This window comes from Erythranthe guttata, chromosome 13, assembly GCF_056151865.1.
Source record: "Erythranthe guttata isolate IM_541 chromosome 13, IM_541, whole genome shotgun sequence".
Taxonomy (NCBI): domain Eukaryota; kingdom Viridiplantae; phylum Streptophyta; class Magnoliopsida; order Lamiales; family Phrymaceae; genus Erythranthe; species Erythranthe guttata.
This window is the reverse complement of record NC_142545.1, coordinates 3874010-3900008: the sequence shown is the minus strand read 5'-3', so window position 1 is coordinate 3900008 and position 25999 is coordinate 3874010. Positions and strand designations below refer to the sequence as shown.

Genomic DNA, 25999 nt, shown 5'->3' with positions numbered 1-25999 from the left:
GATTCTAATTAGTTAGAGGATGTTCATCTACTGAAGTTCCTCTAAGATCACAACAGTTACTACATAGGATGCAAAAAACCATCTGCAATTGACAGGTATGGCTGCCATTTCTTATTTCTCATTTTTCAGTTAAAAAAAAAAAAACCACACTGAATGATTAATGATTCTGGATTCTTGGTGCAGGTGCTGAGTAACATGAGATGTATGTTGAGTTTCGCAGAATATATAATAGGTAAATTTTCGATTTTTTTCTTCTTCTGAAAATAGTTTGGGACGTCTCGTTTCTGGTTCTTTTTTCGGAACATATGCATAGCATGTTTGTTTCCTGTGATTTTTTGTAAATTTTTTAAAAATGTTGTAACTTTATTCTTGTAAAAAAAACTCTCATTAATTTTTCAATCATTTTTTATGTCTTTTTTTCTGGAAACTCTATAACTGTACTGTTGCAAAAAGATTACGAAATGTCTACTGATCTATTCTTATCATGTTTATATAATCGACCAAAACGAATTCTAATTTATGTTAATATACTCTTCGAAATACCCGAGCTAATACTTGTCAAGCTACATACTTGTATAGGTTGGGGTTTTCTGCATCTCTTTCCAAGTAATCTCTTGCTAGCAGATCTTCAATCCTCTTTTTGATTACTTTAACATCAGGCTGCAATAAAAGTATAACATATCAGTAACAAATTCCAAACTTAATTTTAATAAAGGAAAAGCAAAAATGCCTTTGTTTAGAAAAAAAAATAAAGAAGGGAAGTACATACTTTGAACATGTGGCTCAACATTTCGACACACTCAAGGATTAGTTGTTGATGGCCTAAAATTTTACGGCCTTTCATTATACGCACAAGTGCAGCGTCAATTGAATAACGCCTGTCATTGTCGACATCTTGAATCACCTTTTTCCTATCGTCCACTACGGGCAGAGGTATCTGAAACATCAAACACGAAAAGATTTTAGCCCATAAATATTTTTTATTTTTATTTTTATTTTTATTTTTATTTTAAGGAGATAATAAATGAAGACATTAAAGAAAACTGCTAAACATACCCTGATCCTCCTCATTTTGTCAGTAAACTTGGAGTTGAACTCGAAATAATCATTTGGCGAGACGAATTTAGAATCGGGATCCTTCTTTAAAATCTTGTACTTGCTGCAAGAAAGCGAGTGAAGCACTCTCATTAAATCGTCGTCCTCAAAATTTAATTGAGTCTTGATATCCGAATAGCTCAATCTCTGGGCATCATTAAATAGCAGCAACACAGCCCCCTGATAATTCAAAAAAAAATGCAATTAGGCATCCATTTTTCTTGGATAACGTTTAGACAGGTTGATTGATGTGTTGATTAATTCACAAGAGAGTATTATATTAACCTGGTAAGTCCCTACTACTAGCTCGATCGTTTTCGAATCAAATTTGCCGTTTATGCTGCATGTTCCCAAAGAATAAATCCATGTAAGCTTCCTATGTTTCGTTTTCGCTTCGTAATGTTCCTTGAAAACCTGAACGCACTTCACCTGAAACAGAAAGTAGCAGGAGAAAAAAGTAAAAAAAGACTCGGTTAATCCATGCATAAACATAGTCGAAAAAATCGGTTATTAACCAAAGAAAAAAGGGTCAAACCATTTCTGCCGGAAGGCGCAAATCACAAGTTTTATAAGTCGGCCAAAATCCGGTAGTGAGAACATTGACGGTTAGATCCATCCCAGGAATTGCAGCATTATTATTGATAAGGTACTCATGAAACTGATTCTGGTTTTCCTTTGCCAATGCTAAATCCGTAACCTAAAAAATTTAAACAATCGAGAAATGTTTTTTAGTTAACAAATAAATAAATAAATAATAATAATTCTTTCGTTGGACACTGACCATTCCCTCCATCTTTGAAGTACACTGACCGCCACACTGCTGCTTCAACTTTGTCAAAAAAAGTCTTTCATGGTCATCATTAACATTTCTATCAAAGAGAAGACGACGTGATAGCTTCTTCCTGGAGAACTCGGCAAAAAGGTCTTTGTCGCTGATGTAAGCAAGGAGCTTCACAATCTTATCCATACTTTCATCGATAGCTTCGTCACTTATCTTTTCACTTCCACCCTTCTTGAGAATATAATCGCAGTACGAAGCCAAATGATCCGCATTTGAGGTGCCACAAACAACTTGATTGCAAAAGGACTCAAAAGCTTGCTTGAGTGCCTATATCATATGATCAAAATCCAAATTTTCAAATAATAAGTAACATAATCGAGCAGAATTAAATGAATCGGCAATTCTGAACTTCGAACTCATATATATTACCTTGTGTAAAACGGCGTTGTTGCAAAAGCAACCAGTCGTGTACGCAGAATACTTGTTGTGAAGCTCGATGAATGTTGTCATAAGTGCCTGCATTAAAAGCAAAATCAGATAAAAACAGCCGAACGTAAGAAAGAAAAGTATATCCAATCAGCACATGGTAAAGAAATATACATGCTCCCCGCGTGCTCCACCAGCTTTCCCCGTCTGCACAACCACCAAAATTCCCGTTAGAATCAATTACAACAACAATACGACATAATGTGTTCAAACGAAAAGCATAATATTTCGTCGCAAACAAAATCAGCATACCTTGTTACAGGTAGCATCTTCAATCATCTGGATTGCCATCAAACCTTCAGAATGGACATGCTACACCAAGCAAACCCTCATAAGCGTTAGCATATTTACAAAAAGCATTTTTTTTTCAAAAAAACAAATATCACGTAAATTATTGGAATATTACGAACCTCCTTGAAAATTTTGGCAACTTCTTCCAATCCCTTGGGAATATTGTGGAATAGCCTGTACATTCTTGAAAGCTCGTCGACCTTATCATCTCTGAGCAAAGCACGGCATCCAGTCTCCTTCTCCAACAATTGATTTGCATATACTACCAACAACTCATTTTCAACTTGCTCCAAAAGCTTTGTCTCACTGCTTGAATGCAAGTAATGAGAAACCCGATTCTTTTCCGTTTTCAAGCACTCCTCCACCTTTTATTTATGTAATACTTGGTTAATAAAACAACTGAAAATGGTAGTATTTTTCATCGTTAAAAAACAGAGTTAAAGATGTGATATGTTACCTTTAGCATGTAATCAGGACAAGAATCTTGAAATATCCATTGTGATGCTTTTCGAGAATAGTAATGAGCTGTGTCCTTAAGCATAGCATCTTCAAAATCATCTGTGTAGAATTCAATTTTTCCCTTCCCCATTTCGACAAACACATCAAGCACATTCTTCAATAAAGCCCTGTCAATCTGCCCTCCTTCGCGCTCTTTATTAACCTGTATTACGAGCATGGTTATCTCAAATCCCGATCCCGACATTGTAATGCAAAATATAAACATACACATTGCACATCGAAAACCCCAAAAAAGAAAAAACCTCACCAATGCAATGACGGCATCTTTGGCTTTGTGTTTCACCTCTCCGTAAGCCTATCATCCAGATTTCAAAAACCGAATTAACAAATGCCAAAAAAAATAAGAAAAAAGAAGCAGAATCATAAGGAGAGAAAAAACCAACCATGTCACGAAAACAGCTGAACCCATGATCTTTAATACTTTCAATTTTCTTCCTAACTACAAAATAACGGTCGAGATAGGATAAGAAACGTGAAAGCCACTTGACCATTACTTTATGGTCACTCCATCGTCTTACAAGCTCCCTCAACATGAATTCGTCGTGCTTGTCTCGCAAAGAAGGATTGACCTGATAAACAAAACATCGAATATATTATCTCGAAAAAAAAAAAAAATAATAGATTGGCATAATTACTTAATCGACTTAGATTAAGTACCGTTGACATGATATACGCCTGAACAGATTCCTTGTAGTTGTTGTAGAGCTGCTGACAAATATAATCATCATCAATGTTATTACGGCCGGCCAGGTTGAACATAGTGCTTTGTTTCATGTCAAGGACAAACCATATATATATATATATATATATATATATATATATATATATATATATATATATATATATATATATATATATATATATATATATATATATATATATATATATATATATATATATATATATATACACACACAAACGCATACCGTTTTTCTTGTACACAAAATTCCCCAAACTCCGATTACGAAAATAAACAAAAAAACACATAATAAATTTTATAAAATATTCGTGAAGGATACGTGTAAAGCCTCATATACTCTTCCGAACTGAATTGCGATTCCAGTTCTTCCAGAATGTTCTTCACTTTAGCGATGCCGTCTTCCATAATAGCCCATCCTTCTTCCATGGCCTCTACATTATTCTTTCTAAGCTTTTTCGATTTCGTCTGCGGCACTCAAAAATCACAATTATTTTAAAAAATACGCCTAACTAAAATCACATCCATCAAATTAAACAACAGAAAATAAAATAATTTACACATACCATGGTTGGGGGAATTGGAATTCTCAGCTACGGACGTTTTGTTGGGAAGCAAAGACGAACACAAGTACTGCAGGGTTTATATAGGTTTTTATGAACGTCTGTATGTATATTGTATGTATGTATACTACATATATTATATATATATATTTATTAGTCCAACGGGAGGGGAATTTGTTTCCTAATACGAGTCGTTTTCTTCTTCATAAAAAATAAAAATATTAATATTAATAGTAATAATAATAATAATAAAAGAAAAAATAGAAGGAAAATAGGAGACGTTTTCTTTTCCGCTTAATTTACCTTGATTTGCGAAATTACCATGTTTTAAACTCAAATATTACCATGTTTGAAACTCAAAAATTAAATATATTTCAATTTCAATAAATAATAGAAAATAAAATAAATATTCGATTTAATATATATATATATATATATATATATTTTAGTTCTGGTCCTTCAACTATAAATGCACCACAAGTGGGGTCAATTTGTAATTTTTGGAAATCCACCTCCCTGACTGTAATAGTTTTAAAAATTGCAGAATCACCCCTATACTTACTTCATCTTCCCAGCCGCTCCAACCCAATTGCAATTTTATCCCCAAAGTGGATCTCTCTTGCAATATCCGAAATATCCGCCACCAACGCAGTATGCTTCTACTCCTCAGCTATAATCGCGTCTGACTCATTTATGCAAATTCCCAATACCGTGTTTAAAATCTTATGATTTACAATTCAAATCTTACGATTCAATTCGTTCATACCTAAGTCTATTCAAAAGTTAAAATAAATCTTAAATATCAACAAAACGATCAAAGTTTACGATTTACGATTTAAGAAAACTTAAATTTATTATATTATTTTCACTCATTAATTGCATATCTCAGCCTATGTGACCCGATCGCCATTGTCACAGACAAAACGGTCAGCATAGCAATCGGGATCCCTCCGATCAACAGAACAAGCAGATTGTCAATTCCGTCCCTATACTTACGGTGCTGTATAGGGTACATCACGATTAATTCGATGATTATTCCGACGAAGATCGAGCATATGCAGAAGTTTCCGATTGCTGTCAGAACCTTCTGGAAGTGTCCGACCTGGTTCGTGCTGTCCACTAGATGGGCTGCCTTGCCGAAGAAAGTGCGGACCCCGGTTGCTATGACGACTGCTTCGATCTCGCCTTGCTTGCATGTGGACCCGGAGAAGACCTCGTCGGACGGGCTCTTTGTGACGCGGAGAGATTCTCCGTTCAATGCTGACTAGTCAACTTTCAAGGGGTCGCCTTCTAGAAGGCGAGCGTCGGCTGGGATGATGTCACCGAGCTTGATGCTGATGATGTCACCCGGCACGAGGATCGAAGCATCCTGCTCACTCCATCAGGCATCTCTCAAAACCTAATAAAAAGGACGACGAGTTTAGCAACCAAAATAATCCATCCTGCCGATTTTAATTTTCGTTTTCGAGCCAGTGCACACCTATTAAGAAAACTAAAAAAATTGCGCGATCAACAACTAATTATTCGGAATTACCAATCACATTTCCATACGTAAAACGGTAAAAAATCTCAAGTACCAAGGCTTATATACATTTCAACAAAAAGAACCTATATAAACAATCAACAAAAAAACTACCCCCAAAAGAATTCTTGAACTTAAAATCCAAGAAACACCGCCAGACCTGCACCAGAAAATCAAAGATTTCTTAAAAAAAAAATTCAAAACATATGTAAAATCAAAACTCTCTGACATGAAATTCCTAATTGCATACATTATCGTCAAATTAAAAAAAGCTTTTGTAAAATAGGTGGAATAAGTAATTAACATGAACAAAGCTGAGAAAATAGGAACTTAGTTAGAGAGATAGTGAAACAGACAGAACGGCAGCGCCAGGCCGACCAAAAATAGGTCACATTTTGGAGCACACATGAAAAATGGGGGAGTGCACATATATACTACATAAAGGCTGACGCTGGAAGCGGCGAGGCCCTGTCGATTGCCTCTCGGGGTCGGCTATCGCAGGACTTGTAAGTTGTATACCAGTCCCTGCAACATCAAACACACAATTCAGTTACAATCAATATGCAGACATAGAGCGATCTAAATTAACAGGCGCCAGCGGCGGCCGTCAGACGAGGCAGCGGCGGTAAAAGGCAGCCAACCAGTGCAGGGCAAATAAGATAGTGAAAAGAAAAAGAAAAAAGAAAAAAAGCAAAAAGAAAACGGGACACCAAATCTTGGGACCAAAAAAGCCATATGTAATAAAAGAAGAGGAAAATCATCTTCCAGCAATAAAAACGGACCAGAGTCGCCGGCGGCTGTTCTGGACGTCGAAGACTAAGAAAAGGTGAAGTAACCAAAAATTGTAGCAGAAATAGAAGATAAGTTTAATTAATTTCGTACCTATCAACTTGAACAGTGGATAATGAATGCTTTTCGGAAGGGAGGCGGTGGAGTCAGAGATTGTAGGCCGCCGACCACCATTGGGGCCCAGTATCGATTGAAGCGACGGTGACTTGGGAATCGTAACTTGCATGATAGGAGATTAATTGGGTGAAGAATTATCGCATAGGGGAAGATAAAATCCTAGATCCGTTTTATATTGATATTTTCTCGTGTTTAGTTGCTTTCTTAATTAGTTTATTTTATTTAGTTAATTAAATTGACAACCCTGCGTAGGCTGGATAAAAATCATAATTGTTAGGATTTGGTACTTAGGATTAGGTAATTTGCGTATTCCCTGTGGGATCGACATCCGACTCTCACGAGTCTACTTTACTACTTGTTTGCGATACGTGCACTTGCGTGTGGGTATTTAGCACCCAACAACCGGCGGTGGTGAGCGGCAAGGGGGAGGACGCAGAAACGACGCTGTATTGCATAAAGGAGATTAAAAAAAAAGTGAAAAACAAGCAGACAGGACACGGTCGAGCAGCTTGGAAAATAAAGTGAAAAGAAAATAATTGAAGAAGATGATTGGAGAGGCAGTACGAAACGGCGACCTTTTGGCATTAAACGGGGTAAGAGAAAAGGCAAAAGAAAAGGCAATAAAAAAATAAAAAAATGGGTCGATCCGTATATATATATATATATACTTAATATATATATATATATATATATATATATATATATATATATATATATATATATATATATATATATATATATATATATATATATAATATCATTTGTGCTTTCAATAAGATAATATCAACTGTTTGTCCAAATACTCAGCAACTTGAAATTGTTTAATTTCAGTATATTTCAATGTGTGTGCCAGCCATATTCAGAAAAGCATACTGACGCATGTTATTGTTTTTTTCTTTTCTTTTTTTTCCCAATAGTCAAAGTAAAGTAAGCCATACACATCTTTAATTAGTGCAGTACATTAATCATCTTCTTAATTGCCGTCAAGAACTAATCGTACTCACCAAAGGTGAGGGACCAAGCTAATCAATAATATAATATAATGCTATTTGAAATAATTTAAATTCATCCAGAAACGATCAAGAAAAAATGTATTGCCATTTTATATATATATATATATATATATATATATATATATATATATATATATATTTATATATATATACACACTTGTAAGGGTAAATTACATATAGCCTCATGAGGTATATGGCTGAATAACGAAAAAACTTCTCTTAGCCATTGATAATTACATACACCCCTGAAACTAAGAAATCTTCTCTCTCATCTATTCTCTCACTAGTCACTACCACCAAAAAATGGCACCCGTACTCCTTTCTCTCACCACACTTCTTCTCTCCATCTTCCTCCTCCCCACCGCCCACGCCCAGTCGGCGCCGCCACCCACCCCCGCCGGCCCGATCAACATCACCGCGATCCTCGAAAAGGCCAACCAATACACCACCTTCATCCGCCTCCTAAACGAAACTCAGGCAGCCAACCAGGTCAACAACCAGGTCAACAATTCACACGAAGGCATGACGGTGTTCGCCCCGACCGACAACGCCTTCAATAACCTGCCACCTGGCACCATTAACAAACTCACAAACCAGCAACAAATCCAGCTTGTGCTTTACCACATTTGCCCAAAGTACTACGCAATGCACAATCTGTTAAGGCTCAGCAATCCGGTCAGGACTCAAGTCAGCGGGCAGGAAAACCAAGTGTTCGGGCTCAACTTCACCGGTCAGGGGAATCAGGTCAACGTCTCGACCGGAATTGTCGAAGTGCCGATCTACAATGCATTGAGGAAAGACCCACCGCTGGCGGTTTACCAGCTCGATAAGGTGCTTCTGCCTAAAGAATTTTCTGAACCGAAACCCTCGGCGGCTTCTGCACCTCCGAGTGGTGATCGTTGTGTGTGTGAGATACCGTCATCAAGGCTCATCTCAATGGGATCAAGTTCTTCTTAAAATTGTTGGAATATAATTCCACTGCAGCAATCTTGATGATTTGATCACAAAGTTTGGTGGCTGAGGCACGAAAAGATTTCGCTCTCTTTAAGACGAATTGCACGAACCCCTTTTGATTATATTTATGTAGCAAAGAACGGTCGTGTCGCCTATCAGATATAACAAGATATAACAGTCCACCCACAAATAGTGTCTTCAACCAATACTTCACTATTGATGAAGTAGAAGCTACGCCCATACACCCATAAAGAGCTTAATATACTACGTATAAGTATGTAGAGAAAACTTAGAAAAGTATATATTTTCACTCTTTCTCCTCTTATATCTAAAAGGGAAAATTGCACATCACCCCCTGTAAATTTATAATATTCACACTTTACCCCCTCAATTTTTTATAAAGTGAATGTTACCCTTCAAAATATAATTCTTGTTGCACATTATCCCAATAACAAAACTCCAATATATATATATATATATATATATATATATATATATATATATATATATATATATATATATGTGTGTGTGTGTGTGTGTATGGATCGATACTCTCAAAGTAATTTGATTATAACCATAAAAATTCACTAAAGTAATATGAAAAAAATACAATAGAGATGAATCTCTTTGAATTAATATATATATATATATATATATATATATATATATATATATATATATATATATATATATATATATATATATATATATATATATATTTTTTTTTTTTTTTTGAAATTTTGGAATCGTGAAAAATAGATTTAATTTGGAACGTAACGAACCATATGTGACAAATAATTCGTCACAAGAACTAATTCACATTACAATCCATTTGAATTTTGTAAGACAAAAGTAGTTGTCATAAAAGATTTTTAATTTTTGTGACCAAAGCTTTTGTCACAAGAACCAAGTCCAATTAAACACCTATTGTGAGGATTTACGTTTATAGTGACAAACTGAGAATGCATAGGAGACGATAACTTCGACATGAAAGAGTAATTATATGGGACAAATTGAAATATCGTAATAACTTATAGTGACGAAATTCATTTTCGTCACATGAGACTTTGTACAACGGAGCCTACGCGACGATGCATGTGACGAATTTTTTCGTGTCAAAAAGCTTATGTGACGATATTTTGAGTTCATGTGACGATAGATTTCACTTTTTTTAGTGTTGGTTGTTTGAAAAAAAAAAAGGAAAACACAAAAAACACGAAAATTTTTGTCTCTTCACTCATGTCTATCCGTTTTTTTTACGCTCAGCGCTGCACGTTGACCGTAATTATACTGTCATTGACAGTAATTGTGTTCTCAACTGACAGTACAATTACGTAATTGTACTGTCGTTCATACCACATCAATATTAATTCTTTTGGTTTTTTATTACTTTTGTCTTTGTTGAACGGTCGACATATTAATATTACTCTATTACACAATAATAGTGATTTTTGTTGTGTTAATATTACTGCGCTATACAATAATATAGCAATATTACTGTTTTAATATTACTGTGCTAGAAAGTAATATATAATAGCAATGTTACTGTGTTAAATAGTAACATAATTAATATGACTATCAACCACATCATTATTACTATTTAAACGGGCCAAAAAATGTTGAAGGAAAAAAAAAAAAAAAAGTCAATGCCTCCGGAGATCAACTCAGGGGGAGGTAGAAAAAAAAAGAAGTGAACGTCGAAAACCGGCGGAAAAAACAGATAGAAAAGTAAAGAAAAAAAATCAATGGCGGCGATGAGCAAAATTGTAGTCAAAATTAGGTTATGGGTCAAAATTGAATAATTTGTGAAATTTAGATTCAAATGTTAAATTGAATTAAATAATGAAATTAGAGCATATTAAAATGTGAAAGGGTATTTTAATCATTTACACACCTCTGGACATTGTTTCAATTTTTTTTATAAAAAAGTTTTTTGTCTAAATCTATTTATGAATAAGCCCTATATTTTTTAATAGAATATGCTTGTGATAGAGACAGAAAAACTATAAGGGCAATTTTGTAATGCATCTTATCATGGCAATGATAAAATTATTTTTGTGGATCAACTAGAAAAATTATAGGGTTAACCAGACTTAAAAAAAATGAGCAAATGGTAAATAGGCCCATGACAATGGCACTTAATTCAAAAAAAAAATCCAACTTTTTTGTCTTGCAAATATTTCCAGCCCATTCAAACTTACTTGCAAATAAGGAAAACCTTTTATATATACCAAAATTACCCCCAATTCATTGAAACCCAATTCAATTCCAATTTCATGATTTACACCCCAATTTAACTCAATTTCACCAATTAACCAATTTTGACCCCAATTTTGACTCGCCACCACCGGAGGCCGCCGGTCTCAAAGCGTTGACTTTTTTTCTGAATTTTTTTTTCCGGTATGTCAACCGTCGTTGACCGCCGGGTCTCGGGCATTGACTTTTTTTTTTTTTTCTTAAAAAATATATTTTAATTAATATTACTGTCTTGGCTGCTAAATTACTGTCTCCAGCAGTTATTTAACTGTCGGGTACAGTAATTTAACTGTTAATTGTTTTTTTTTTCTTAAAAAAATATTTTAATTAGTATTACTGTCTTGACTGCTAAATTACTGTCACCAGCAGTTATTTTACCGTCGGAGACAGTAATTTAACTGTTAATTGACTCTTTTTTCCTTAAAAAAATATTTGTATTAATATTACTATTTTGGCTGCTAAATTACTGTCTCCAGCAGTTATTTAACTGTCGGAGACAGTAATTTAACTGTTAATTGACTTTTTTTTTTGAAATTTTGTTTTTTCTTAAAAAAAATTATTTTAATTAATATTACTGTCTTGGCTGCTAAATTACTGTCTCCAACAGTAGTTTAACTGTCTGAGACAGTAATATTACTGTATTAATTAATTTTATCGTCTTGGCCTTCATTTTTGCTATCTTCGACTATAATATTACTGTCTCCGACCGTAATATTATTGTCTTATGCAATAATATTACTGTTTGGGACAATAATATTAGTAATATTACTGTTCGGAAAAATAATATTCATAATATTACTGTCTCAAACAGTAATATTACTGTCTGAGACAGTAATTTAGCAGGCATGACAGTAATATTAATTAAAAAAAATTTTCTAAGAAAAAAGAAAATTTCAAAAAAAAAAAGATTGAAAAATAAAGTCAACGCCGAAGACCGGTGGTCAATGGCGGTTGACCGGCCGGAAAAAAACTTCAAAAAAAAAAGTCAATGCCGGAATCTGGCCGGAAAAAAAAATTAAGAAAAAAAATTATTTTCTCAAAAAAAAATATTTTTTCAAAAATTATTAAAATGGGGGTTAATGTGATATATTTGTTTAAATCCGGGGTCAATGTGTAATATTAAGGAAAATAGAGCATAATGGATGGAATTGACAAAAAATATATTATGGAAGATATTTTTAACTAAAGACATGGGGATGAGTTTATTTGAAAGACTGTTTTTTGTTTTACCAATGTGTAGTTAAGTCCATTGTCATGTGACTCATGTCCCCTTTTTGCCATTAGCCAAAAAAATTATACTATATTAGTATATTTAGTTAATCTTAGCCAATTTAACTATGCAACATTATTTAATTTTCCCAAAGAGCGTTACATGCCGGAAGAGGGTTGGAGTGTTGCTATCAGTGCTTAAACAAGTACATGCATACCAATAAACCTAATGAGGATAGAATATTTCATAATCCCAAACAATCCAAATCAACAACAGCTATATGCTGGCTGTCTATACTCGTGTTAAGAAGAATACAAATTGTGGTAGGGTTAGGGTTAGGGTGGGGGTGGGGTGGGGTGGGGGTGGGTGGGGTGGGGTTAGGGCTATTGGCCAATTGCCATGTTATGACAGGTTGTGAATGTGCTAGTTAATATTGTTCAATTTATATATATATATTATTTGTGTTTTCTTTTAATAAAATAATATCTACTGTTTGTCCAAATACTCGGCAACTTGAAATTGTTTAATTTCAGTGTATTTTGAATGTGTGTGCCAGCCATATTCAGAAAGGTTCCTTCGATCCTACACCCGGTGATAAACACCGGGTGGGTCTTCTGCTGCCACGTGTTTCTTTTTTTATTTTTTTAAAACCCCTAAAGGTAAACCCTAACGGGGAATCTATTATAAAATACAAAAAAAAGACACGTGGCAGCAGAAGACCCACCCGGTGTTTATCACCGGGTGTAGGGTCGAACAAATCATTCAGAAAAAGCATATTGACGCATGCTATTAGTATTATTTTATTTTATTTTGCTTATTTTATTTTTATTTTTTCAATAGTCAAAGTAAAGTAAGCCATTCACATCTTTAATTAGTGCAGTACATTAATCATCTTCTTAATTGCAGTCAAGAACTAATCGTACTCACCAAAGGTGAGGGACCAAGCTAATCAATAATATAATGCTATTTGAAACACTTAAATTCATCAAGAAAAGATCAAGAAGATGTATTCACAATATATATATATATATATATATATATATATATATATATATATATATATATATATATATATATATATATATATATATATATATATATATATATATATATACTTGTAAGGGTAAATTACAAATAGCCTCCTAAGTTATATGCGTGAATAACGAAAAAACTCCTCTGCAATTGACAATTACATATACCCCTGAAACTAATAATCCTGCCTAGAAACCTTAAAGGAATAATGGAATTGCCTAAATTACCCATTTAATTAATCAAACATAGAGAAAAAGAAAAATGTAAAAGTGTGAAATGTACACATTACCCATGAGTACACAACTTAGCAAGATTATTATGTTGTACCATATTTGCCACAATTTTAGTTAAATTGTATAAAATCTTTTTTTTTTATTTATAAATATTACATTTACCCCCCGAGAGTTATATTATATTAGTCTGAAAAGAGTAAAACTGGAAATTCATAACGAATATTTCGTGAAACCTTCAATATTCCATTACTCATAACTCCTTAAAGTGTAATTCTAAAACAAAGTTATACTTCAGAGGGTGTATGCAAATTGTACTTATACCAAAGTGAGGATTTTTTCGTCAATCGACCTCACCTCAGCTCGTGATTAAATGCAAATGACCCTATTTTAAATTGCGCCAAACAGCTTGGTGTTTTTTTTTTGTAACATGGATTGCATCACATAATATTAAAAACATGAAAATGAAATTTTCCATGGGATTTGATTCCTCCGCCAGCTCATTAAACTACCAACAAATTCAAACTCCAAATTTAATCTTCTCTCTCATCTTATCCCCATAAAAACCCCACACACCACCAATCCATTCTCACTACACCACCAAAAAACAATGGCACTCATACTCCTTTCTCTCACTACACTTCTTCTCTCACTCTTCCTCCTCCCCACCGCCCACGCCCAGTCGGCTCCGCCACCCACCCCCGCCGGCCCGATCAACATCACCGCGATCCTCGAAAAGGCCAACCAATACACCACCTTCATCCGCCTCCTGAACGAAACTCAGGCAGCCAACCAGATCAACAACCAGGTCAACAATTCACACGACGGCATGACGGTGTTCGCCCCGACCGACAACGCCTTCAACAACCTGCCACCTGGCACCCTCAACAAACTCACAAACCAGCAGCAAGTCCAGCTCGTGCTTTACCACATTTGCCCAAAGTTCTACTCTCTTGAAAGTCTGTTGACGGTCAGCAACCCGGTCAGGACACAGGCTAGCGGGCAGGACAACCAAGTGTTCGGGCTCAACTTCACCGGTCAGGGGAATCAGGTCAACGTGTCCACCGGAATCGTCGAAGTGCCGATCTACAATGCATTGAGGAAAGACCCACCGCTCGCGGTTTACCAGGTCGATAAGGTACTTATACCTAAAGAATTTTCTGAGCCGAAACCCCCGGCGGCTTCTCCACCTCCGAATGGTGATGGTTCTGGAAGCGCCGCCAAGGATGGCGGCGCTGCCAAAGCCCCATCGACGAGCAGTCCCGGGAATGGATCCGGGAAGATGAATGTCGGGTTCGGATTGGTATCCGGGATTCTTTTGGTGTGCATGGGACTCTTGTCGTCCTGATCACGTGAATTACAAACTTTTCTTAATAATTGTTTTTTTTTTTGAATTCTTTTTTCTTTTCTTGTGTATGTTGAAAATATTGTTTAATTTGTTCTTCTTTAATTAAACTGAGGTTTGTGGTTTCTGGCTTGTTTATTAGTTTTTTCATAGACCATATATTTGTGCAACTGTTTGGATCTGCATCAATTGTATTGAAACAGAGTAATTTATATGTAGGGTAAATCACAGCCAACAAATTACAAACATGTAAGGTCAATAACCAAAAAAATTCCATTTTGTTAAGATTATTACAACCAGCCTCCTCGACGATGAATTTTCTTACACTTCCACTTTTATAGTGTCAAGTTAAACATACTTTTACAAACCAAGAGACATATCTTATGATTATTTTGTTTCAAAATATCTATGGAGCGTAAATGAAATAAAACGGGTACAAACTGGAGAATATTCCATATAATCAAATGACACGATATATCAATATTTTCTTTGTGTAGGCTGAGGCTTATAGATAAGGCTTTATTTAATTATCATGAATGACTTCATGGGAATTACATGAGAATAAAGGGGAACAAATAAATGTATGTAGAAATTCGAATTTCAAGAATGAGTGATAAAATGATAGTGATTTATGTATGAATATTCAAATTGGGCTTGTATGAAATCGTTAATAACGAAAACTACTATCTGTATGTCATATGGAAAAATGGCACAGGACATGACAAGGGAGATAATTGCACATTGGTCTAGATAAAAAATAGTTTTTCAAATAAACTTATTCTATGTCTTTTATCTAAAATACTCTCTATAATATAATTTTCATCAATTTCATTCATTATCCACTAACTTCTTCAATATTACACATTGATCCTGGATTTAAATAAATATATCACATTAACCCCTATTTTAATAATTTTTTGAATTTTTTTTTTTCAGAAAATAATTTTTTTTCTAAATTTTTTTTTCCGTTCAGATTCTGGCGTTGACCGGGTGGTTCTCCGGCGTTGATTTTGTTTTAATTCCTTTTTCTTAAAAGAAATTATTTTAATTAATGTTACCGTCTTCACTGCTAAATTACTATCTCCAACAGTAATTTAACTGTCGGAGACAGCAATTTAATTGTCTGAGACAATATATTACTAATATTACTGTCCCAAACAGTAAAATTACTGTCTCCGACAGTAATATTATTGTTTGGGACAATAATATCATGAATATTACTTTCCCCAAACAATATCATTATTGCATGAAACAATAATATTACGATCGGAGACAGTAATACTACGGTCAAAGACAGAAAAATTGCAGTCCAAGATGATAAAATTAATTAATACAGTAAAATTACTGTCACATACGGTAAATTACTGTTTCAGACAGTTAAATTACTGTCTACGACAATTAAATTATTGTTGGAGACATTAATTTAGTAGTCAAGACCGTAATATTAATTAAAATAAATTTTTTTAGGAAAAAACAAAATTTCAAAATAAAAAAAAAAGTCAACTCTGGAGACCGGCGGTCAACAGCGGTTGACCGGGAGTCTCCGGCGATGGCGGGTCAAAATTAGAATAAGGGTCAACATTGGTTAATTGGTGAAATTGGGCAAAATTGGGGTGTAAATCATGAAATAGGAGTTGAATTGAGTTTCAAGGAATTGTGAGTAATTTTGATATATATAAAAGAGTTTTATTTATTTACAAATAAGTTTGAATGAGCTGGAATTATCTAAAAGGCAAAAAAAGTGGATATTTTTTTTTCTTAGTTAAGTGCACTTGTCATGAGCGTATTTGACAGTAAGCGATTTCATATTATTTGTTAATTTTAAAAAAATATACTTATGTGTGGTATTATTTATCACTTTAGAACTATATGAGCATCTACAATCCATGGGGGTGGGAGGAGTGGGGTTTCGGCTACGTGGTTTGTATTAGTTGGGGTTAGGACAGGGCGGGGGAAGGGGTGGGGATTAGTGGGGCTGCAAATTAAACGGATTGGATCAAAAATATTTTTTTTCCAATTATTTTGGAAATTATACATGGGCTCCAATTTACTTTCCAAGAAAAAAAGGAATTCAAAAATCCATTTTGATTTCAAAGTATCTTAGAATCGGCAAAATTTCGAAAATTTCAATAATTGCATTAACTTTAATTTATTGTTCTTTTTTCTGACAACAACAAAAACTATATTTATTAGGTTGTAGATACCCATTGGAGGGGGGATTAATTCCCTCTAACTGAGTCACTACAAATAAGATGAGCGAGATTGTGGGCAAGACTATTACCCGACCGCTTTACAAAGCTAAAACTGCAAAATATTCCTAGAGATGCTACAACATTCTTTGACTATAGCACCGAACAATAATAACTCTCCACTTTCATTCTTCAGAACATTAACAATTTGAAGATAATCTCCCTCCATACTAATCATTTGCCAACCCCAATCCTGAGCTAAGTTGATTGCATACAACCCGCTAAAGCTTCTCCTTCCACCGGCGGAAGATTGCCAGAAACATGACAAATCTTCAATCCCAAGCTGCGACCCTCCACATTTCTAGCAACCACTGCCACTGTAATTTCGGCAGGAGCAAATTTTATTGCCACGTCAAAGTTCAGTTTAACAAGGTCCCTTTACGTGTTTTCCATTCACTAGGGTGGTCACTACGTAAGCTTGGATTCGGACGAAGTTGAGCACATTTGAATTCATTTCACTTATTGAGTCGAAGAGAAGGGGAAAATGAAGAGTGGATTTTTTTTTTAGTTCTCTACTTTTATTCATCTCACCGAAATGTCAAAAATTAAATATTGAAATTGAATAGTCAGTCAAAACACAAAGAGAGTAAATAAATAAATAAACAAAATAAAAAAGGAAACGTCGGTTGGTTGGGTAATATCGGTCATCAGATTTTTCAACATATTAGAAACTATACTCAACCTAACTATACATGAATTGGTTAAAAAAAATTATCGGCCGACCAAAACGAATCGATTGGTGGAAATTATCGATCAGAATAGTCGGACATATAATGGGTCGGTTGTCGGGTAAAACCTCCCATGAACAACCCTACATATAAGTGCACATATCTTTAGTCTGGCGGTAATTATAGTTTTGGTCCCCCACGTTTGCACGTTTTTCACTTTTGGTCCCCCATTTACCGTCGTCAACAAAAAACACACTAATGTTGTCACATTTTAACACATTTAGTCCCTCCGTCTGTTTGACGGTTAAGAAGTAACGGTCAACGGTTGAATTTGGGGTTTTTCTTTGAGAAAATTACAATAAGACCCCTGTATTCTTTCAAAATATTCTAAAAACCCCTAAAAATTTATCCAACTATAATTTAACCTCAATTTCATCAATTAACCAATTTTAACCAAAAACCCCGATTTTTCAAAATCGGGTAATCCAACATTGACTTTCGTTTTAACTCGGTTGACTCTTTTCCTGATTGATATTTTTTTGCCGTTGTTGACCGATGTTGAATGTCAGGTTAACAATGTTGACATTTTTTCTCTTGATTTTTGTTTAAATTGTTGAGTAGTGGAAAAAATATAATTTAAAAAAAAAAAGTCAAAGCTGATAATAGGCGAGAAAAATAATATCATAAAAGAAGTCAAAATAAAAGAAAAAAGGAAAAAGTCAATGTCACTCAATGACGGAAAATATTTAAGACAAAAAAAAAGATAAAAATTAACGGTCGGTGTTAACCCCAAAAACGGTTGTATTAGAGTGGTTATCTCATTTCCAAATTACTCCGCACATGCCTAATTTATCTTCCTCATATTTTTTTGTGAAGAAATTTGAGATGCAATGGCGGTTCCATAGAAAAAAAATATAGGGAAGAAATTATGGATTTTAGAATTTTTTTTAAATTGTATTTAGGCCCCAGAATTATAGATAAAAACTTTGTTAGAAGTTTGTAATGTTAATATTAGATATTAATATAGTATTATTATTGTGTTATACAATAATAATATTGTGTTGATCGGAAAAAATAAAGTCATTGGAAAAAGTTGAAAAAAATCAAGAAAAATAAAAAAGTCAACATTGTTAACCGAGAATAAAATGTCGGTGAACGACGTCAAAAACAGTATTAAAAAAATTCAATGCCGAAAGAAAAAGTTAAAAAAAAAAAAATATCAACGGCGGTCAACGGTCAGCGGTGATGGTGGTAAAACTCGAGGTCGCAAAATTGATTAAATGATGAAACTGGGGTTAAATTAGGGTTGAATAATATTTTAGGGGTTTTTAGAATATTTTAAAAGAATGCAGGGGTCTGAGTTCAGTTTGCTCAATGAAAAATTCCAATTTCAGCCCTAATTCAACAGTTCACCGTTACTTCTTGACGGTCAAACAAACGGAGGGACTAAATGTATTAAAATGTGACAACATTAGTGTGTATTTTGTTGATGGTGGTAAATGGATGACCAAAAGTGAAAAACGTGCAAATTTAGAGACTATTACTGTAATTATCCCCTTTAGTCTATACTAAAGTTGACTTTTAAAAGTGGGGATGTCAAAGCAGGAGCGCATAAACTTTACTTGTACGTACCCAAATTTTCACAAATTATTTTTATCCAAACAATGAAAAAAGTGAGTAAAATTACGAATATAAACAAAATAAATAATTATAAACTAGGGTATATCCTCCAAATGTGTGTTTATTTTCTCAAAAACACTAAATTAATTACATACAACTGTCGCAATGAATTACAATTCTAGTTTGCACTATTATTATCCCAACTAGTAACCGAACCCGTGCGTTGCACGGGGTTATATATTTCAATGAAATGAAACAAAAACAACACAGTTATTAAATTGGAGTAATAAACCACAAATTGTCACAAATATAATATACATTTGCTGTTTTACACTTAAAAATATTCATATAAAAAAACTCTTAAAAATCGCACTTTAACCGTTCAGAAGATGCGTGCACTTCACCGATACCCAAGGCATTACAGCAGATTAACAATTCCCAATAGCATCATATATGAGTTCAAATACCACAAAAAAATTGTTGAAAGAAAAAATGCGAAACAAATATATGGAAAACAATAACCTTTGATGTTGTGTGACAGCTCATTCTTTGTGGCAATGCATTCATTTTAATGATATTGCATCTTCACACTCTGCGAAATAATAAGAACACATTATGCACAGTAGAATGTAAGGCTTACATAAGAACTAATGTGAAAAACTGTAAATAAAAAATACCTTAAATTTTGAAATACTTCTTTATAAACAACGTTTGTTGTATTTTTTGAAGTATTTCCTTCTTTGTCAACTATAAGTATCTTCAAACATTTTCGACTGGTAACCCTCGAAATAACTACATATAGTTGTCCGTGAGAGAAAACAGACTTTTCAGGATATAGACCAACATTTTGGAGGGATTGACCTTGGCTTTTATTTATTGTCATAGCGAAGGAAAGAACAATGGGAAATTGTCTCATCTGAAAGTGAAACGGAATCCTACTGGCTGACGGTGTTAACGACAATCTTGGAATGATGACCTTCTGTCCGACATTAGAGCCTGAAATTATTTTTGCTTCCAAAACGCGATTTCCCAACCGAGTAATGGTCAATCTTGTACCATTACACAACCCATTGGACTGGTCTATATTTCTCAATAACATAACAGGAACACCTTTTTTCAGCTTTTTAATTCATGGTTTGGCAGACCTGAAGATGTAATAGTATTCAAAAACTCTGGAGTATGAATGTCATGATGTGAGTCGACACTCTCATTCGCCGTACATGGACTATCGAAACTAAGATAAAAAATTTCCTATTCCGGAACCAAAGACAGCATGTAATCGTTCACCTTCTCAACAATTTCATTAGTAGGTGCCAATATAGCTCGTTGTTGTAAGTATTCAGAATCCATGATATTAGCGAGAAAATTTGGGTAAGTTGCTTCAACAATAGACGCTAAATGGTTACCTGATGATTGTATGAGCAAATCATCAGGTATCTCAATGTCCATAACATTATTATTATCATCACCATTAGTACCATCGCCTATATTTAACATCCAATCTGAGAAGTTTTTCAGTTCCTCGCAATTAGAACTTGTTGAAGAAAGCCTCATATTTTTTGTTAATGTTAACACTTCACAATGCTGCCACAAATGTGAGAAATTTATGCTCGCCGACACAACTTGTTGTCTTGTTCCCTTTGGCACGACAGACAATATTTGTCTAAAATCTCCTCCAAAAACAATTGTTTTGCCACCAAATGGTTTGTTCTCATTTTCAGGATCAGACTGGCTTAGGATATCCTTCAAAGATTGATGTACGGCTTCAAAACAATGCTTGTGAATCATCGGAGCTTCATCCCAAATGATGAGTTTCGCTTTTGTTATCGACTCCGCCAAAGGGGACTCACATGCAATGTTGCAAGTAGATTCTTCGTGAACATTAAAGGCAATGGCAAACCTCGAGTGAGCTGTTCTTCCACCAGGAATGAGTAAAGATGTTATCCCACTTGATGCGACTGTGAGTACTATTTCACCTTTTGACCTTAAAGCTGCCGAAAGTGTTCTCCAAATATAGGTCTTACCAGTACCTCCGTAACCATAAAGGAAAAATAAACCACCACGTCTTTCATTTACACGAACCATAATTTTATCATGGACAATCCTTTGTTCGTCATTGAGACTTGACAATAACCCTGAATTTTCGGCAGCTAATGCACTTCTGTCATAATTAAGTTCATCATAGATAAGTCTATTTTCAACTTGTGGAAGAAGAGACATGTTTAGGAACGGCATTGTTGGAAAATCAGCTAGACTCTTATTGCTACCTCGCATCTTTTCTTCAATTTCCATTAGGGCAAAATTTTTCAAATCATCTTCATCAAGCTGCAAATCTGAAATATAAAACATAATTTAATAAATTAACAATAATGCAGAAAATAATAAATGGCAGAGAAAAAAAAATTGTAATAAATTTACCAAATACTTGAAAATATATGAAAAACTACATTCACGTTGCAATATAGTTATTTGCGTACGCAGGATATCATCACTCCAAAAATACCATGTTTTATCCCAAACATATTCAGGCCGTGCCATTTGATTCGACAATAGAAGAGTTGTGAACATATTTCGTAGGAATTTAGCAAACCCTCAATGGCTTGCTTATTCAATACCATCTATGTACTCCTTATCATCATCTAACAAACCAATTGCATAGCAATCATCTCTAAACGTAGGATAAACCACATTATTGATGGTTCTTAACTCAATGTAAGAAGAAGGCCCCCTAATTATATTGAGTAAGATTCTCAAATAATTTAACTCACCACTTCCTGGGGCTACGTAATGAATTCTTCCAATAGAGAATCCTTTCTTTCTAGGAGTCCATGCACGTAAAGGCTGTTTTCAGACGAATTTCGCTGGGAATTATGCATAAGTAAGACCTTTTGCCTCGGTATATGTAGAATTTGCGTCCATCCATGCTAAAAATTTTGATTGCAATACATGTGGCCTCTCAATAACCGATTCAAGAGACTCATCACCATCAAAAATTACAATTTGTTCGTTGGGCAGGTGAATAGGCAAACGCTCGATTCTCTAAAATGAACATCGAATGCAAATATTCGCCACACTGCTTCACATGGTGATATGTATCTACAATCAACGTACATCTTGATCTCATCGTAATTTTCTGATTGTGAGTCACCAACTTCTGTTCCATAAAAAGTTGCAGTAACACGATCATGACCTTTGTTGATGTACTTGAAAAGATACTTAATTGATCTTGATTGGTTGCACCACTCAACATTTATATGCGCCTTGTACCTTTTCATCAGATATGGATTATAGGTCACCACAAATCTATTATCAACATCATTTTTTCCTTTTTTGACTACCCTGCCATTATCCCTTCTCTTGTACAGTGGGTAACCGTCTTTATCATTAGAGGTTCGATCATTGAATTTTTTGGGAAAGTGCCTTGTACACTTCCCATCCTCCATGCATGAAGCGGTTGGATTAAATACACCACATGGGCCATGGATCATAAGAGAAGTAACAAAACTATGAAGCACAGGATCTTCATTTTTATCAGGGATTTCAGCAGATATTATCTTGTCGATATCTTCTGGACTTGGGTACTTGGAGTCAGGATGTAAGAAGATAAGTATATGAGCATGCGGTAGTCCTCGCTTCTGAAATTCTATTGTGTACATCACTGCACACAAAATAGAAAACTCATATTAATAATTAAGTAAATGCAGGAGATCTTGCTCATGTAATATCAATACAATAAAATAGTCATAATGTACCGACAAATTAGAAATGCTGAGATATAATAATTCTTTGTAAAATGATCATAATTAGAAAACATGTGAAAATTCCACGATGAGGTTTTTGTATATAATAAGTGTATTTAATAATAATACTATATTAATATTTTCTTCTACAGAAAAATATTATAGTAATATTATTTAACTTATTAAGTACATCAATTCAAATAAATTTATAATTAACATAAGTTATTACTAATTTTATAATAATGAAAATAAGTCATTGTAAAAAAAATTTGAAGATTAAAATAATATTTGATAATATTATATAAATGTTATCATAAGTTTCAAAAAGCTTTTACGTAGTACCTGATTTCACTTTTCCGAATACTTTTCCCCGTTTTATCTCCTTGATGAACTGATTGAGTTTTATTTTAAAAACTCGACACACAATATCCGGTCTATCTTCAGCTTTCAAACCTTTACCCTTGAGAAGTCTTGTTATCTCGATCCAATTATGATTGCATGTGAAAGTAACAAATAAATCAGGATATCCAGCCCATCGACATATAGCCATCGCATCTTGGTAAATTTGTATCATATAGCGAGCTCCATTGATAAATGTTGCTGGTAATATGACACGTTTCCCATTTTTTGATGAATTATTTTCTCCTCTCAAATATGCTTCTGAAAGACCCTTGTACATGTCAGCCCTTAACTCCTTCTGATGCATGCGAAGATATGCTAAACAGGCTGATTCAATCGTACTAAAAAAATCGACCGCAAGTTGTTGGAATAGACGTTTGGAACCTAAAATTGTTCCGCTCTCAATGGTTCGCATTTAAATTCGAAATGCGATGAATTCTCTCATTGACACTTTCCGTCTCTTATTAGTCACCAAACTGCTCATATCATTTAGTGCAATGTCATCTTTGTAACCATCTTCTCCACGTGGAAACAACAACGGATACTGAAGTGGAAGATAAGCTGGAGATACTATAGAGACACGACGCAGTAACCCAGATTGTGTCTCGACAATAATGTCTCGCTCAGCGTCGGCATAATCAAAATCACCAACTATAAGTGCTGCTACTTCAGATGCATAAGGAAGATTGTATCTTCTAGCATCATGACTTCTCTTTCCTAAAAGCCGTAATTTGACTTCACGAAATGCTGGACTTTCAATTTTATCTCTGACCATTCTGTAAGACTGCGCGTACGGATTGTACTGATTGAGCATATCCTTTAGATCTGTAACAATAGAATTTGATAGTTCATTCGAACTTGATTCCATCCTATAACGAATACAACATATTATTTTGTTTGTTAAAATCCCATATAATAGATAAGTGGATAAATTAAACTAACATTTGTAAATTAAATAGATAAAATTGGTAGTATACTTTACGACATTCATTCTGTTTGATACTTCATTTTTCGTGTCGTAAATATACAATTGTGCAAATTTCGGTGTTGATCCTTCAGATGGAATTAAGCTTCCGATGCAGTGGTAGTTCTCCCCGCACATGATAAATGTGGGTGGTGCAGTTCCTTTGTTTATTGTTGTATCAATTCTTCCTCCCAAAGACGTGAAGGAGAACATCATATTGAAGGATCGAATGTTCTCCAAAAAAAAATTGCTTCTTGCATCACGCTTGAAATAAATATTTTGTAGAGTTTGTGGGCAATTCGTAAGAAATGGGAGTTGAACTTTTCCTTGACTACGACATAGAGAAAATTTCGGTTGTGTACTATTCATCACATGCTTCTCTAATCGCTCATCATACCACATCATTGCCCCACAATAGCTGCATTCATAAATTGGATCACCAATGTCCCAATATTCCGTACCTTGGAAGACATGCTTTATATTTATTAATATATTTACATTTACGGTAATAAGGAATTAAAACAAACCATTTAAAAAAAAATCATAATTATGTAAGGTACAATACTTATAAACATACCTGAATTTGAAAGAGTTGTATTTTTATTTATTCCATGGCCAGATATGTCTTGTCCAAGTTTCCCGCTAATATCTGATTAAAATATTGTTAAAATAACATACAGAATTGTGTGCACATACATATAAATGTGAAAAAAAAATGTACGCAATATAACTAAATGAAATACCTAGAGGAATATTTTGACCGCTTGTGTTGTGTGCAAATCATTGTGAATGTGCAACCAATTTCAAATCTTTAATTAAAGAGGTGGTTGATTAATATATACGACAAATGAAAATGAATTAAAGAGAAAAAAATTAAAAAATAACCTTTTTAAAGTTTTTAAAAATAAATTTAAATTTAAATTTAAAAAATGATAAAATTTATCTTTCAATCCAGAGGATGAATTACCTAAAATATCACATTGTCGATTAAGTGCGCATTCACCCAATGTATTAACTTCAATCGTGGATGTTGCATATGTATTATGCGATGACGAATAGTTTTCATCTCTTGTTGGATGAGTTGTTAAAATAGATGATGAGGTTGTGCTAGAGTCACAATTTTCTTTATTGCACTCTGAATAACGTCTCTTTTTTCTACGGCTTTCTTGCGGAGGTAGTGAACGATCTGTTAGGTATAAAAAAATATGTCATCAAAATAAACGGAAATACAATTCGTTATGACGTTTATTATACAATTAGTTATGTTAACTCACAGTTAGATTTACACAATATTTAAAGTTTAATGCATAGTAACCATTGAAAAGGCATTTACAGGAGAAATTCTTAGAAAAAATAAATAGATGAGTGAGAGGTTCGTAGATGACCTTAAATTAAATCCGACGGAATCTCGATCGAACAACAGATTGGTGAAACCTTGTTTACAGTCACCAAGTGCAAA

At 34.2% G+C, this 25999-nt stretch overlaps 2 protein-coding genes and 3 pseudogenes across 3 annotated transcripts; 2 read left to right on the top strand and 3 right to left on the bottom strand.

Annotated features, from left to right (window-relative positions):
• Positions 1 to 362: 362 nt before the first annotated feature.
• LOC105966342 (cullin-1) lies at positions 363 to 6834 on the bottom strand. Its single transcript, XM_088827502.1, has 20 exons — positions 6737 to 6834; positions 6311 to 6479; positions 6069 to 6114; positions 4995 to 5831; positions 4436 to 4502; positions 4192 to 4337; positions 3830 to 3935; positions 3556 to 3741; positions 3420 to 3467; positions 3111 to 3314; positions 2773 to 3018; positions 2615 to 2674; positions 2477 to 2509; positions 2306 to 2392; positions 1877 to 2203; positions 1631 to 1792; positions 1381 to 1524; positions 1057 to 1275; positions 770 to 937; positions 363 to 660 (listed from the first exon to the last, which is right to left on the bottom strand). Exons 5-20 carry the CDS (start codon positions 4436 to 4438, stop codon positions 559 to 561), a joined length of 2241 nt encoding a protein of 746 aa, XP_088683628.1. The 5' UTR covers positions 4439 to 4502; positions 4995 to 5831; positions 6069 to 6114; positions 6311 to 6479; positions 6737 to 6834; the 3' UTR covers positions 363 to 558.
• On the bottom strand, positions 5298 to 5821 carry LOC105966338 (plasma membrane ATPase 4 pseudogene; annotated as a pseudogene).
• Positions 6835 to 8125: 1291 nt separating the features above from the next.
• Positions 8126 to 8931, top strand: LOC148765697 (fasciclin-like arabinogalactan protein 9 pseudogene; annotated as a pseudogene). The gene has a single exon (XR_016035175.1). The product of XR_016035175.1 is annotated as a fasciclin-like arabinogalactan protein 9 pseudogene (transcript).
• Positions 8932 to 13957: 5026 nt separating this feature from the next.
• Positions 13958 to 15025, top strand: LOC105967401 (fasciclin-like arabinogalactan protein 9). The gene has a single exon (XM_012991997.2). It carries the CDS (start codon positions 14166 to 14168, stop codon positions 14901 to 14903), a length of 738 nt encoding a protein of 245 aa, XP_012847451.2. The 5' UTR covers positions 13958 to 14165; the 3' UTR covers positions 14904 to 15025.
• Positions 15026 to 20049: 5024 nt separating this feature from the next.
• Positions 20050 to 24036, bottom strand: LOC105952509 (uncharacterized; annotated as a pseudogene).
• Positions 24037 to 25999: the final 1963 nt, after the last annotated feature.

Bases quoted from the DNA above. Each gene is read 5' to 3' on its own strand.
- LOC105966342 (XM_088827502.1), bottom strand. The intron at 3,742-3,829 runs GTACTTAATCTA...TTTGTTTATCAG, and splicing joins AGGCGTATATCATGTCAACG to GTCAATCCTTCTTTGCGAGA. The intron at 2,675-2,772 runs GTTCGTAATATT...TGCTTGGTGTAG, and splicing joins TTGCCAAAATTTTCAAGGAG to CATGTCCATTCTGAAGGTTT.
- LOC105967401 (XM_012991997.2), top strand. From the start codon at position 14,166: ATGGCACTCATACTCCTTTCTCTCACTACACTTCTTCTCTCACTCTTC.